This window comes from Ovis aries, chromosome 5 (genome assembly GCF_016772045.2).
Source record: "Ovis aries strain OAR_USU_Benz2616 breed Rambouillet chromosome 5, ARS-UI_Ramb_v3.0, whole genome shotgun sequence".
NCBI classification, from domain to species: domain Eukaryota; kingdom Metazoa; phylum Chordata; class Mammalia; order Artiodactyla; family Bovidae; genus Ovis; species Ovis aries.
The window spans coordinates 50253264-50267654 of record NC_056058.1 but is presented as its reverse complement, the minus strand read 5'-3'; the positions used below and the strand labels follow the sequence as shown (position 1 = coordinate 50267654).

The 14391-nt window shown below is 50.9% G+C and overlaps 1 protein-coding gene across 1 annotated transcript in view; it reads left to right on the top strand.

Annotated features, from left to right (window-relative positions):
- The window catches only part of DIAPH1 (diaphanous related formin 1), a 117556-nt gene extending 103849 nt beyond the window's left edge, over positions 1–13707 (top strand). Inside the window, exons 21-29 of the mRNA XM_060415855.1 lie at positions 501–595; positions 919–1020; positions 1229–1468; positions 1587–1716; positions 2433–2558; positions 3159–3322; positions 3830–3965; positions 5837–5923; positions 11782–13707. Coding sequence (XP_060271838.1) covers positions 501–595; positions 919–1020; positions 1229–1468; positions 1587–1716; positions 2433–2558; positions 3159–3322; positions 3830–3965; positions 5837–5923; positions 11782–11936 — 1235 coding nt within the window. The 3' untranslated portion in view covers positions 11937–13707. The remainder of the gene's footprint in view (positions 1–500; positions 596–918; positions 1021–1228; positions 1469–1586; positions 1717–2432; positions 2559–3158; positions 3323–3829; positions 3966–5836; positions 5924–11781) is intronic.
- The last annotated feature ends 684 nt before the right edge of the window (positions 13708–14391 follow it).

Genomic DNA, 14391 nt, shown 5'->3' with positions numbered 1-14391 from the left:
GAGGTTGAAGAGTCAATTGGGGAACTAGTAAGTGAGAACTGGAAGGATGAGAAGTTTTTGTTAGGGTGTGGGATATGGCAGTTTAAAAATCAGAGCATTTCAAGGCAGTGGCAGCTCTGAGGATAGAGTCAGGGAATGAGGAACTGAAATAGAATGGGGTGAATGTTTTTGATGTGTATAGATAGATCACAGATTTCCTGTGTGAGCAAAGACAAGGAGTCAGTCACAGTGTTTGTAGAATGTGGTGCTTGGAACAGTGTGGCTGGTGTGTGAGTGATACAAATGTGGGGATTCGCACAGGGGAAAGCTGGGAGGTAGGAACCTGAAACACTGGGCTCAGAAACTTGGATATTAACTATACAGTGAGGAGCTGGTGGAGGTTTCTGATCATGACTTCACGAGAGCATCCCTCGGAAAACTGTCCAAAGTAGGTTTGTAGGATGGGCTGGAAGGCAGAAGAGGCTGAGAAAAACATGTCTTTGTATCTCATTTCCTGGCAGCAATCTTTTTGGGTTCCTTCCGCATGCCCTATCATGAGATCAAGAATGTCATCCTGGAGGTGAATGAGTCTGTTCTCACTGAGTCCATGATCCAGGTAAGGAGCAGGCTCATCCTGGTGCTGGCTCTCTGCATCATTCAACACCAGTCTGTCTCCTCTCTGCTTAGACCATGAGGACTCTCTTAAGTATCATTGACTTAAAGAATGCTAGCTTTGGATAAGCTTCCATCCCTCTGGTGATCAGGTTATTTCTGGTATATTTTTCAAAAGTCCTGCCGTCTCACTGGATGCCTCCCCAACCACCTGACCCCAGCCCATGTTTCCTCCTTAGTGGTCCTCGGGCAGAGTGAGGGCCTGACAGGAGGCTCCCATTGTCAGCTCACCCCGCTCTAACTGAGACAATCCCTTCTCTCTTTCAGAACCTCATTAAGCAGATGCCAGAGCCAGAGCAGTTAAAAATGCTTTCTGAACTGAAGGACGAATATGATGATTTGGCTGAGTCAGAGCAGTTTGGTGTGGTGGTGAGTGAAGCCTGTGGCTCAGGCTCTTCTCTGACCCCCTCTTCTGCAAGAGCATCAGGACGCTTGCTTCCAGCCTCTGGTCCATGTCTAGCCCATCTTTCTCCTCCCTACTCTGTAACTCAGATCCTGCTATAGGACGCGTAGGCCTGTATCGGTCCCTTCCTTTTCTCTCTCTGCTGGCTGTAGTGGACTCCTTGTCTCTCCTCAGATGGGTGCAGTACCCCGCCTGCGGCCTCGCCTCAATGCCATCCTCTTCAAGCTGCAGTTCGGGGAGCAGGTGGAGAACATCAAGCCCGAGATCGTCTCGGTGACTGCCGCATGTGAGGAGGTGCGAAAGAGCGAGAACTTCTCTAACCTCCTGGAGATAACCTTGCTTGTCGGAAACTATATGAATGCTGGCTCCAGGAATGCTGGTGCTTTTGGCTTCAACATCAGCTTCCTTTGTAAGGTGAGCGGGACGAGGGAAGGGAGGCCATGGCCTCCGGGAGCCCAGTATGGCAGACTGCTGTTGGTCTGAGGTGGCCTTGGGTGTCAGGACTCACCCTGTTCCCCTTTTCCTGTCCAAGCTTCGAGACACCAAGTCCACAGATCAGAAGATGACGTTGTTGCACTTCTTGGCTGACTTGTGTGAGCATGATCATCCCGAGGTCCTGAAGTTCCCGGACGAGCTTGCCCACGTGGAGAAAGCCAGCCGAGGTGAGGCAGATTGGGGTGAAGCTAGAAGGGGGTTCCAAGCCCCAGAAATCTCTGCCCAGGGTAGGGAAAGAATCAATTTAGATTTTAGATCATTTTCAGTTTAGACAGTTACAAGTGGGAATGGGACGATACCGGTGTGGTGTCTAAGCCACAGGGGCAGAAGAGAAAGCAGGAAAGCTCCATGTGTGAAAGTGGGAAGCACTCTTCCCCTTCCTAGGGAAACATCAGACACCAGAAAACAACTGGAAGAAAGGCAGGTATTTGTAGTTTAAGTTAACAGTTTTTCTTATTCAGAAAGCATAGACTGGAATAACAAAAACCAGGCCTCACCATTCTAGGACTAGGCAAAGAAAAAGCAGCATTTCGTAGAAATGGGAACAGATTTCTGCCCTCCGCCTGTATTTCTGTGTATGTCTCCTTCCTCTCAAACCCTGTTCTCTAAAATAAATGAGAACAAGATCCTGAGGGATTTCATAGATTCTTGTTAAATTAAATGAAGCCTCTCTTCTTTTCTTAGTATTGTACAGCTTATGAAGGTTGGGGGTTTAATCATCAAGTAATTTTAGTTTCACTGGAAAAATGTGTGAAACAGTTGGAGAGTACAGAAGAGAACGAAAATAATTAAGTACAGACCATAGCTATGCCCTGGAGGACCGAGCAGGGTCTTGAGGCTGGAGGTGGTGAGCTCTCGCTGTCTGTTTCTGTGTCTACTTTAGTTTCTGCAGAAAACTTGCAAAAGAACCTAGATCAGATGAAGAAACAGATTTCCGATGTGGAACGTGATATTCAGAATTTTCCAGCTGCCACAGAAGAGAAAGACAAGTTTGTTGAAAAAATGACCATATCCTTTCTTGAAAGGAGGGAGTTGCCACCCAGGAAAAGAAAGAACTTCCCATGGTGGGGCAACAGGTTAAACTGATGGCATACAATTCTTCCTCTTTAGAAAATGTGGTTTCACCAAGTACAGAGTTCTGAAAAGCATTCTCATTGCTGTGTTTTGCATCAAGCCTTGCAGATAAAGTATAAGTCTCCTTTGGACCTTGCTCCCTGCCCCATCACACACACACAACATGTCCCCTCCCCCCTCCTCTTCTCAAAGATAACTACTGCCACTGGACTTCTGATTTGCAACCTGATTAATTTATTTTAGTGAAAACTGCATTGTATTGCCTTAGCATTTCATATGTTTGGGCCCCGTTTACACAGCAGTGGATGCAGAACAGTCTCTTTTTTGAATTGCTAGCCCCTGTCCTGTAGGAATACCATAGTCAAGGGTGTACTGTTTCCCTGTTTGGATGTTTCAGTTGCTTCTGGGTTTTGCTGATATGAACAGCGCTGTTACACATCCGTGTGTACAGATAGCAGTACGCACGTGTGAGTGTTCCCAGGGCTGGAGAAGCTGGTCTGCTTCCTGGTGTTGGTTCTTGACTTGCTGCTGCACAGCTTTGTGAAGGATGCACAGGAACAGTACAACAAGCTGCGGATGATGCACTCTAACATGGAGATGCTCTACAAGGAGCTGGGCGAGTACTTCCTCTTTGACCCCAAGAAGGTGTCTGTGGAAGAATTCTTCATGGATCTGCACAACTTTAAGAATATGTTTGTGGTAAGCAGGGATGGCCTTCCCTAGTGGCTCAGTGGTAAAGAACCTGCCTGCCAAGCAGGAGACTAGAGTTCAGTCCCTGGGTTGGGAAGATACCCTGCAGAAGGGAATGGCAACCCACTCTAGTATTCTTGTGTGGGAAATCCCATGGACAGAAGAGCCTGACCAGCCTGCAGCCCACGGGGTCGGAAGAGTCGGACACGACTGAGTGATAGAAGCAGCAGCTGCCAGCAGGGAGGCCTGCGAAGTGGCGCTTCTGTCCACCTTTCTCACCTTCCACTGGGTTCATGTTGGTTGGTGGTGGGTGTGCACATGTGTGATTGGAGAAGGAAATCGCAGCCCACTCCAGTGTTCTTGCCTGGAGAATCCCAGGGACGGGGGAGCCTGGTGGGCTGCCGTCTATGGGGTTGCAGAGTCAGACACGACTGAAGCGACTTAGCAGGAGCAGTAGCAGCAGTGCACATGTGTGAGTGCCTTCGTGCCCATGTGTTCACTCCCCTCTCCCCCCAGCAAGCCGTCAAGGAGAACCAGAAGCGGCGGGAGACAGAGGAGAAGATGCGGCGAGCAAAGCTGGCCAAGGAGAAGGCAGAGAAGGAGCGGTTGGAGAAGCAGCAGAAGAGAGAGCAACTCATAGACATGAATGCTGGTGAGAAGCGAAGGGCCAATGGGCTGAGACAGGATCAGCTGGAAGGCTGCTCGGTCTAAATCTAGAGGCCAGAGCACAGCTCCTGGCAGGCGCTGCTGGCAGCCTTCCGCCTCCGCGGTCCTGACGCTGGACTTCTACCCCTGGCTCTGAACACACGTGCTGCAGCGCTCCACTCTGTCTTTCCCTCCTTTGCTGCACTGTGTCTCGTCTCCGCAGTGACTTAGTGGTGCTGTAATATGTATGCTTGCCTTCTGCTTGTCCAAGAGTCTCCCTGTCCGGTTTTCATACCCTCTACAGCATCTTGTGCTCATTTCCTCAGACTGTTTTCCTGGCCCTGCTCCTGTCTTTTAATGGTTTGTCTCCCCTTTCTGCTTATTTCACTAAGGGTTGTGTGCCCAGGACCTTCGCACAGTTGTAATCAGACTATAAATGGACTGAACTTCTGCAAAGGGGGCAGGGGAGCCGGCCACCCTCTTCAGCGGACTTTGTATTTCACTCTCAGAGCATGTCTTTGTTGAAACATATGGCCTCAATTACTGGCCCTCTGTTTCCTGTTTCTGCTTCTTTCCTGCTGCCGACTCCCTGCGCTCTCTGGCTGCTCTCTCTGTGGGCAGCGGAAATCCAGCATCCATTACATGGCCCTGAGCTGATGCCACCCTTCTTGACCCTGAGGGGCTACGAGCCATCTAAGTAGAGGTTCTCCAGGCTGCTGGGTCTGGCAAGAATCAGTGCTGTGCTGAGCACAAGGGGTGAGGGGCCACTCCAGCATTTGTGCTCCCAGGGACTTTACTTTGGCCACTCCGGCCGTGGTATGATGAGGGACCTGAAGCACCCTGCATTTCTATTTTTTCTTTATATTTTTTTGGGAAGCAGTTCCCCTGCCCTTAATCCAGTTGTATGTAAGCCACAAACTTTGATCTGATAATAAGCCCATGTGAGATATATCCTTCACCTTTCCCCGCTTCTCCCCAAGCCTCTAGGGTTTGTGCCTAGTTATTGTTTAGGGCGTAATAGGGAAAGGTGGAGTCCAGCTGATTTGTGGGATGAAGGCTGAACACAGTCATCAGTCAGCACAGGGGGCCCTGCCCTGGTCCACGTCCCCAGGGCAAATAAATGAGGTTGGAATGTAGGTCAGCTGCACTGGTGGTGTTCAGCCAGCAGGTGGCGCTGGGAGCAGTGAGCCCAGCTTTAGGGCTAGCAGCCTGCTGGCCCCTAGGGATTTCAGTTTAAGATTTCACCACCCTTAGCTGTTGCCATGGAAACAGAGCCGAGCTGGAATAAGGATTCTACATTAACTCTTTGTATTCCAACCAGCAGCTCCTCTTAGACTGTGAGCTGACTTCAGGAAGATGCAGCCACTGGGGGCAGTACTTAAGTGAAACGCACTCTTGAGAGGTGGTCTCTCCTGAGCCTTGCTCTGAAACTGGAACCAGGCTTTCCATGAGGGGTTTATGTAGGATAAAGAGAGTGACCTAGTTCCTTATTAACTTCATAATCCCAGTCTCTGTATTCACCCCAGTCTTGGAGTCGGGCAGTTGTCTGTGCTGGTTTTGATGGGGATGGGAAGGGCGGCGGCACTGCAGGGACATTATCCAGGGTCTACAGTGGCTGGTAGCCAGTGAAACCTAATGTTTGAACCATTTGCAAACAGACACAAGTAAACAGGGACTGTGAAACCTGAGACTGAGCCCGCTGTGTGCCGAGCCCCCAGAAACTGAATGAGGGCAAGCTGTACATACAGTGGAGATGCCCAGAAACTGTGGGCAACGGCAGGCTATACATACAGTGGAAATTCATTTTTTTGTGTGTGGCTCAACCCATGGATGCTGCTCGGGCTGAAAAGCTTACATCTCCATCTTTGTTCACGACAGAGGGTGATGAGACGGGTGTGATGGACAGTCTTCTGGAAGCCCTGCAGTCAGGCGCAGCATTCCGACGGAAGAGAGGACCCCGTCAGGGTAAGTCAGCAAGCGGAGCCCAGCCTGGGTGCTGAAGGAAGGCGGTGAAGCCTCTCTGCTTCTGCTCATTTTAGGCTAAAGAGCAGGTGATGATGTTCTGAGGGTTTAGAAACTTCCCCACGATGTCCCTGCACCTAGCGTGGATTATCCAGTCCTCTTCTAATTGTTAGAAAGGACTGACGTGGAGAACTAGGATTTGCGGGACTGACAACAGATATTACATTTGGTTATTCTTACATTTCTCTTCATTCTTGAGGCAGAAATGTAGGATAAGCAAACCATTGTGCAAGACATAGATTTGGGTAGGCATCTGGGTAACAAAAAGTTGATGTAAATTCAAAACCATACATTAGATATAGGAATACAAGGAAAATAAGCATCCTTACTCTCAACTTCACAAACAGAAGAAACAGAGGATAATAGTATAGAATCCTATAAAGAGAAGGCTGGGTGTCATTCTCTCCAGATGTGTTAAATAAGGATGTGGAAGAGCATCTTGACCAAAGCTCATGCTGTGTCTGAGAACCTCCTTTTTTCCCGAGGGGTAGTCAGGCTGTACCATACTCGCCTTCCCTGTTTACCACCCCCCTCGCCTGCCTTTCGGAAGATTTAAGTGGATTACGTTGAGCCAGAGCCTCTAAGAATTATTATGGGGATAGGACAAATGATCCAGGCATTAGTGTGGGGAAAGATCAACTGATAAATCGCCTTTGAGGAAAGTGGATAGTCAGCAGAGACTGTTCGAGAAGAAGATAGATCCAGAGCTCCTCCTCACAACCTGCCCTGCACAGTCTGGTGAAGGCCCTTTGGGACTGGGAATGCGGGCTTCCTTCCTAGGTTGAAGGGTGGCCTTGAGCTTTGTTCCCTCCTCCCTGGCTGATGTGTTCTGTAGGCCTGTACGATAGGAGCTTCACTTTGAGGCTGTTGTGCAGTTTGCTTGAGCTTTGTTCAAGCAAAGCAAAGGCGGCCTTGAGCTTTGTTCCCTCCTCCCTGGCTGATGTGTTCTGTAGGCCTGTACGATAGGAGCTTCACTTTGAGGCTGTTGTGCAGTTTGCTTTGGCCACTGCTGAGCTATTGACAGTAGCGTCCGTAGGCCCAATGGCGCCTGCCTCAGCCTGTAAAGAGAACCTTATGATCCAGGGTGCGGAGCGCTCGCCCCACACAGTGCCCTGGCCCAACACCGGATCACTATGAGAATGCCTGCCTGTTTCTGCCCATATGCTGAATATCCACAGGGAAATTCCCTTCTGAGGGCTCTTCTGTATGACTTTAGAATGTTCCCTAAACAGAAGAATGTCTGGCTATAACTCTTATCTGTTTCCTGGCATCCTCTGAGTACAGCCTGTCTAGAGGAGGAGAGAGGTGAGTATGGTGGGTTTAGATCTTCCGAGATGTGTGTTTAGTCTTACAGATCTGGGTATGGGTAGAGTGTGAAGCTAGTAGTATTTTTTGTCTTTAGAGAGTCTTGCGACATTGTTTCCTCCCCACCATATAAGGTGATGTGGCCTGACATTAAGCGTTTCCAGATAAAAACATACCACCTCTCCCTGTTTTCCTCCATCCTGTTAGCTAACTGCCAGCCTTCATCAGACTTGAGGTGGGGAATTCCCTTTTCATCTTCCTGTGGAACTGAACCAGAATCCCAGATGCTTCCTGAACACAGGGAACCAGACATCAATGGCTTCCCTCTCCTGGGGATACCCCATTGCCCACTTCTTTCCAGGTGGGAAACCAGGGCTTACAGGCCAAAGCAGCAGGGATTTTGGTAAAACCTAACCTCTCCGCAGGAGACTTGAATTAGTCGAAGTACTGTTTCCCAGTGCAAAAAGGAGGAGGAGACCTAGGTGAAAATGACAACTACATGCTTTCAGAATTGGGTCCGTCCTTAGCTTTCTGGGCTCTGGGGTCACTAAACACACTGAACATATCTGGGAGAAGCTCTCAGGGGAAACACTTCTTGTTACTCTGATAAGCCCTGTGGCCATTGGTACATTCACTTCTGAGTAAGTGGCTTGGCGCCATGAAGCAGAAGGCTAGGCAGCACAGTCGAGCGCCAAGAGCACAGGTCTAGATGGGGTCAGAAGACCCAATGTCAGATCTAACTGATGCTGTCTAGATTACTCGAGACAAGTTTCTGGGACTCAGTTTCTTCATGTCTAAGGAGAGTTGGGTTAAGAGGAGAAAAGAAAGGTTGGACCCAGAAGGCCACACTGTAAAACTGGAAAGGCTCTGGTGACTGTGGGTTCCCTGGGTGGCTATGGCTATAGCTGGCTCACCCTTTGCTTGGCTGTCTCTGACTATTGCTGCCGACTGGCTGCTCTGAGCCGGGAAACCAGAGTGCTGTCACACAGGTCTGCCTCACAGCCCTCCAATCCCAGAGAGGCAGCCGTCCATAGTCAAAGATACTAGCTTCTGCCCTGGGATTTAAAGGAATGTTTTTAAAAAATCTGGTCTCTGGAGACCTGAGGGAGTGACCAGTGTACAAAGACCCATTGAGGAGCTGAAAGAGGAGAGTGACTATCAGGGCTGGTTCATTAAAAGTGACATGTAAGCTGCTGTGATCTGCAGGGCGTGGGAGAACAATGCTGCGAGTGTCAGGGGGAAGAATCCATGTGATTGTATTACAGCAGATATTTCAGGCTGTCTGAGTCAGCTTCTGGTTTTAGTGACTCAACTTTCTCTCCATGTCTGAATTGTGGCTTCTTATATACAGGCCATCTGCTCACTGGGATAAAAGTGAAGGAAAGAAAGAAATTCATCTCTGTCTCCCTTTCCTTCCCCCTGCCACTTCTCAGCTTCCTGCTAAGCTCCCCCTACACGGATAGAACCTTAGAGTTGGGACCAGCTCTAAAGATCTTCTCTCTAAAGAGTGTTTAGCAGCTCACCTTCTCTTAGGTAACAGGGCTTGAAACCCAGATAAGGTCTTGCCAAGATCTGCTGATAGAGCCAGCACCGGAGCCTGCTTTTATGAATCCAGGTCCAGGACTCTTTCCACAAGGCCTGTGTGAGGAGCAGGAAATGATGGAGAGCCCTCTGTGTGTGCCAAAAATACTTTACAAACACTCCTTCTGCCAAGGAGAGCCCTGGATGTGGTGAAATCGGTTCAGGGAAATTTCCGATGTCCACATGGCTAGAGAACTTAAGAGTGTTTCCTCTAGCACCACTTATATCTCCCTCCACTTCTGTATTAATAAAAATAGGACAGGAATTAGGAGTGCTTCCGACAGCGGGGAGCTCTTCAGGGTGGCCGTGACTGCCGCATCTGTCCCAGTTTCCTCTTCCCTAAGGAAGCTCGTTAACAAGAATACTTCCTCCATAGTAGCAGTTCCTAGCCTGTGTTTTATAAATACCTTTTTCTAATTCATCTATGCCTGATTTTGCTAGTGTTTTTATCTGGCTCGGCCCTAACGTGTAGGAATCTGGCCTCAGAGAGCTTTGACCAGTGTCTCAAGATTAGGGCTCCCGGGTCCCACAGAAGCAAAATATGCTTCTGTGGCTACTTTTCAATAGTCTCAACAAGTACCCAAGTTAGGGAAAGGCTCGGAGAGGGCATCTGCTGGAGGATCAAGCTGCGGCCCTGAAGCTAGGGTGGCAGCCAGGATTCCTTGATCCTATTCCCAGTTCCCACAGGAGTTTTCTTGTTCTGACCTTAGGCCACATCAGGTATCCCCACTTTCTAGGCTTAAAAGGGAAATTTTGGTCTTTCCCTCCACTTCATTTTTATGAATTTGTAACGCATCGGCAGCTTTTTTAATCTAGAAGAATATAGAGACATGCATGACTAGGTACAAACTGGTATCTTCTGAGTTCAGAGGAAGAAACCCAAGAGAGAAACAGCTGCAGATACTTCCCACTTGAATTCTGACTTTGCCCACGTTGTCCAAGATGAATGCTCCTGTAGTTCCTTTTCCCTGGGTCCAAAGTCAGGAAGTAGTATTTTAACATGTACTTAGCCCTTGAGTCACATACAAACAAATATAATTGGAATATTTTCTCAAGTGCTGGTGACTGAATTCGAAGAATCAGCCACCACCTTTCATGAGAAGTAGGCTCCTAGAGGAGGGTGTATTTAAAAAATGAGCAAAAACCAAGCAGGTCTGAAGCAGATTTTGCTGGAGATAGAAGACCATCCTAGTCGCACTCCCATGGGCCCCTTCCCTCCCTGGTCGGTCCCTGAGGCAGCACCACAAGGGATGTGAAGTCCTGTAGTCGCCGCCTCATGCCTTCCCCCTGTGCCTGCAGCCAGGCTCTTCACTGGTCTTTCTCCTCTTATTAGACAATCCCAGTCCCTGGGAGGAGGAGGAGGAGATCTATAAACTGGTAACCCGTGGGCATGCCGTGTGCTCCCTCTTACCTGTGTGTATGCTCTGGGTCACGCTTCTGCAGAGGCGGACAGCCCTGGGGAAAGCCCGTGCCCCCTGACCCTGTTTGGCTTCCGTCCCACCTCAAGCTTTTTGCTGGTCCCAGGAAGGCAGGGTGTACGCTTGCTTCACTGGCTCTTCAGGACCTCTTCCTTCCTGCTAGCACCCGCCGCTGCCCTGTCCTGCACTCAAGAGTGTGGCCTTCTGTCCTCTGTCTGCTTCTTCAAGGTTTAGGCGCTGCTTTCTCCACCCAGCTTTCCTGTGACCCAGAGCTGAGTTTTTTTATTTTAATTGATATATCAACCACATTCCTAAAATTCACCCTTTCAAAGTACACAGTTGTGGTTTCAGTATATTCACAAGGTTGTGCAGCCATCACCACTAATTCCAGAACATTTCATCATCCCCCAAAAAGACCCCATGCCCATTAGCAGTCACACCCCCTTTATCTCCTCCCCTAGGCCCTTGCAACCACGAATCTACTGTCTCTGGATTTGCCCATTCTAGACATTTCATAGAAAGGGAATTACACCATCTGTGGCCTTTGTGTCTGGCTTCTTTGACCCCAGGCAGGCTGCTCTTTGTGCCCCGCAGTCTCTCTGGCTGCTCAGAGGCGCGGGAAGCGGCAGACAGCAGGAGATAGGCTCAGGCCCAGCTTGAGGGACCAGGACCAGGAACATGGAGTCTGTGAATTAGTGAGAGTCTGGGGACAACTCCCAGCGGTTAGGACAGGAATTCGTGGAGGGATTGGTTCTTCTCTTCACTAGCCCTTAGCCTGTCAGGCTGAGGTCTCTGTAGGGTTCCTCCTGGCCTCCCCGACATACCTTCCCTCACCCTTCCCCCTTCACACACCCACACACACAGCACACTTGCCCTTGGCCTTCGGATCCCCACTGCTGCCCTTGAAGAGGTGGACAAGAGCTCGCTGTGCGGGCATGGCCCAAGGGGGAGGGTTGAACACAGGTGGGGTGGCCTCGGGTGGTGACCGCGCGTGGCTACTGCTCCTCTGCAGGAGCCCCTCTGGCCACCTGCAAAGGCCTGCCCTGCCCTGGGCTGACTGACAGTGGTTTTGGCCTAGGAGCGTCCATGAGGACTGCCAAGAAAACAAAATACTACTACTGTTTACTAAGCTTAAGTCTGTTTACATCCAATGATTCTCCAATGAGAAAACAGCTTTTGAGTACTTACCTCTCTCCCTGCTGATACTTGAGCCCTGCTCTGTCTGCAGAGCTGTATTTACACTCTTGTACTGCTTGTCACAAAGGAATGTGAGAGCCAGACTTGCTCTCCCTGCCTGCAACGTGCTCTGCCCCCACTCCTACCCCAACAAAGGTATCTTCCATGTGTCCTTGGCTATCTTCCCCTCCTTTACAAGAAGGGCCTCTGAACTGACCCGGGGCAATGCGTGTGCATGGCTACTGGCCGAGTATCTGCTGTAGAGATGGAGACAGCAGACTAGCCTTCTGTGGACAAGATGGCGCGTGTCTTCTCTTGCAGGCGCCAGGAAGGCAGCGTGTGCAGCCACATCTCAGCTAGTCTCAGAGCTGACCAAGGAGGATGCCATGACCTGTGTTCCTGTCAAGATGCCTAAGAAGGAGGAAGTCCCCACCATCCTCGAGGAGACCACAGAGTTGCTTGGCCGTGCAAGCTAAGCCAGGTCCTGGGGCCACGGCAGCTCCTCGGTGGAGCCCCAGACTGTCCCGCCTGCAGCATGTGCCTGAAGGGTCGCGGAGGTGTTCCTCTGCGGTGGCCGCTTCCATCACCCTGACCCCCACCTTACTCTCCGGCATGCTGCTCTCTGCCCATCGCACACAGCTTCAGCTGCCTGGAGGCCAGAGGAAAGGGCAGTGTGGGGGGGCCTGAGCCCAACCGGGGCAGTCCTGGCTCTTGTTACCAAAGCAGGCTCTGTGTTTGCTGCCTTAACCCCAAGTGTCTCCACTGTTCTCTGGGGCCTCATCTCAGACAAGGCCCACCTGCTCTCTCAGCCCCTGCCTCTCAGTGGGCTTTGCCTAGGTCAATTGTGCTGGGTTTGTGCTTTTCTGTTGTGTTTTCTCTCGTCCTGAGAGCAGCATGGGCTTAGGAACCTCTGGGCTCCATCTCCCAGCTCTGCTCTGCCTGCCCTGGCTCCTGTTGTCTATTACTGGTGGGGAGGCACTGGGAGGTGCTTCCAAGGAAGCGGGGAGCAGATCCCCCTCCCACCCCACCATTTGAGAAAGACCTCCCCAAACAAGGCGGACCTAGACCACGTTGACCTGTCCTGCTGTGGCCTAGGCCAGGGCCTGGGGGCGGGCAGGCAGGGTGGGACAGAGCCTGCCCTGGCCTCTCTCGACCCTCCCCCAGTACCAGCCCCTGGTACCAGCCCCCGGCTGAGCCACGGGCCCTCCTCCTCATGCCCTCCCCAGAGCTTTGGTCTCATCTGAAAGTGTGGGCTGTCCTGTGACCATCCCCACACCTTACCCTCTGTCTCCAAGGAAAGGGGAGGTGGAGCCTCCTGGTTGAGAAATTGTTTTGCAAATGGATCTATTTTTATATGAATTTTTTTTTTTAAAGAAAAATAACCCTTCCTCCTTTCCCCTCCATAATATAAGAGGCTTTGATGCCAGGTTCCAGAGTCCCTGGGATTTCTCACCACAAGCCTCAATTCTGAGCAGCCCCTCTGGACCTCCACTCAGCCCTCAAGCCTCTGGGCCCTCGAGGCCAGTGCAGACTCTTATCCCCAACATCTGACTTGGGGGCCAGAGGCGGCTCTTCTCTGGTTGAGCTGGACCAGGCCTAAGCGTAATAGGAGCTCTCAAACAACAAAGAATTTTTATAAATTTAATATATTTATCAAGCCAAATGTGCAGATGCTAACTGGACGCTCTGGAGAAGTGGGCCCAGGGACGCCCCACCCTGTTCTCTCTCTCTTCAGCAGTGGGAAGGCCACATGCTTCAGTGGCCACAGCCACAGGAAGCTCAGATCCTCTGGCTAAAGGTAACACTTTGCCCTTCTGTGCTCCTCTCAGCTTCCCACTCCCAGGTAGGGGGTGAGAATGGCACTGGAAAAGCCTGGCCCCAAAGTATAGTTCTTAGAGCAAGGGGAGCTTAGGAGACCTCAGGCGCCCCCAGGGAGGCCTTGAGGCTGGGCAGAAGGGTTCTGGTTGCTAGAGCCTGTCTCCAAAGGGGCACCAGCAGCCCCCCTGAGCTAGTGCTGGGAGGACTATGATCAGGGGGTCCTGCTACTCTCCTCAATCCCCTCCTCCCTGCTGACATCTGGGGCTTTGACCCTTTCTTTTTTAATCTACTTTTGCTAAGATGTGTTTAATAATAACAATAAAGGGACAAAATGCAAACCTGTTTCCCTTGCCTCTTGGGCTTCTGGGATGTCATCACCTCCAGTTTGTTGGGTTTGTTTCCAACTGTTAATAAAGCATTGAAACAGTACTGCCTCACAGCTTCCTTTGTGAGTTTCTGCACTCTTTTCACTGTCATCCAGGCTCCTCCCCAGTTGTCCTGCCTCAAGCCTGTGACTGACTTGACAAATCATCAGAAGGGTGGTGGCACCTTCATGTGCTGGCTGGGTGCAGGGCTGGCTGTCTCTGTAAGGGAGTGGGGCCCCAGTTCAGCCCCTGCCCTTCTGCACTGATGCCTTTTAGCTCAGCCCTTTTCTGGGACCCCATCCCCACCTCCCCATGACTCCAGACTTCACCTGCAGTTTCCTGGCAGTTCCTGGGCCTCTCTTGCTAAGGGAAGCCTGTGACTGATGTTCTCCCACATTCCTCTCCCTGCAGACACACTTGGTGGCCACAGACCACCTTCCCGGCTGGGGCTCAGGAAACCTGAGCCTGCCCAGCAGAGGTCAAAAGACAGACGTCTTGATGCTCAGACTTGTTTGAGCACGCAGTGGCCTGCACAAAGAAACCTTACAGCCCAGACCCAGGATAGACAAGGAGGGGCTTGGAGAGGACACGAGGCCATTTGGACAGCTCTGGAACTAAAAGCCTCATTAAGTAGCCCTGCAGCCTGGGCAGCTACCTCTTCAGGATGGCTGGGGATGTGGAGGCGGGCTCCCTGCATCCTTCCTCCCTACCCTTGGAGGCCGCACATTTCTGGCTTAGGCCGCACAGG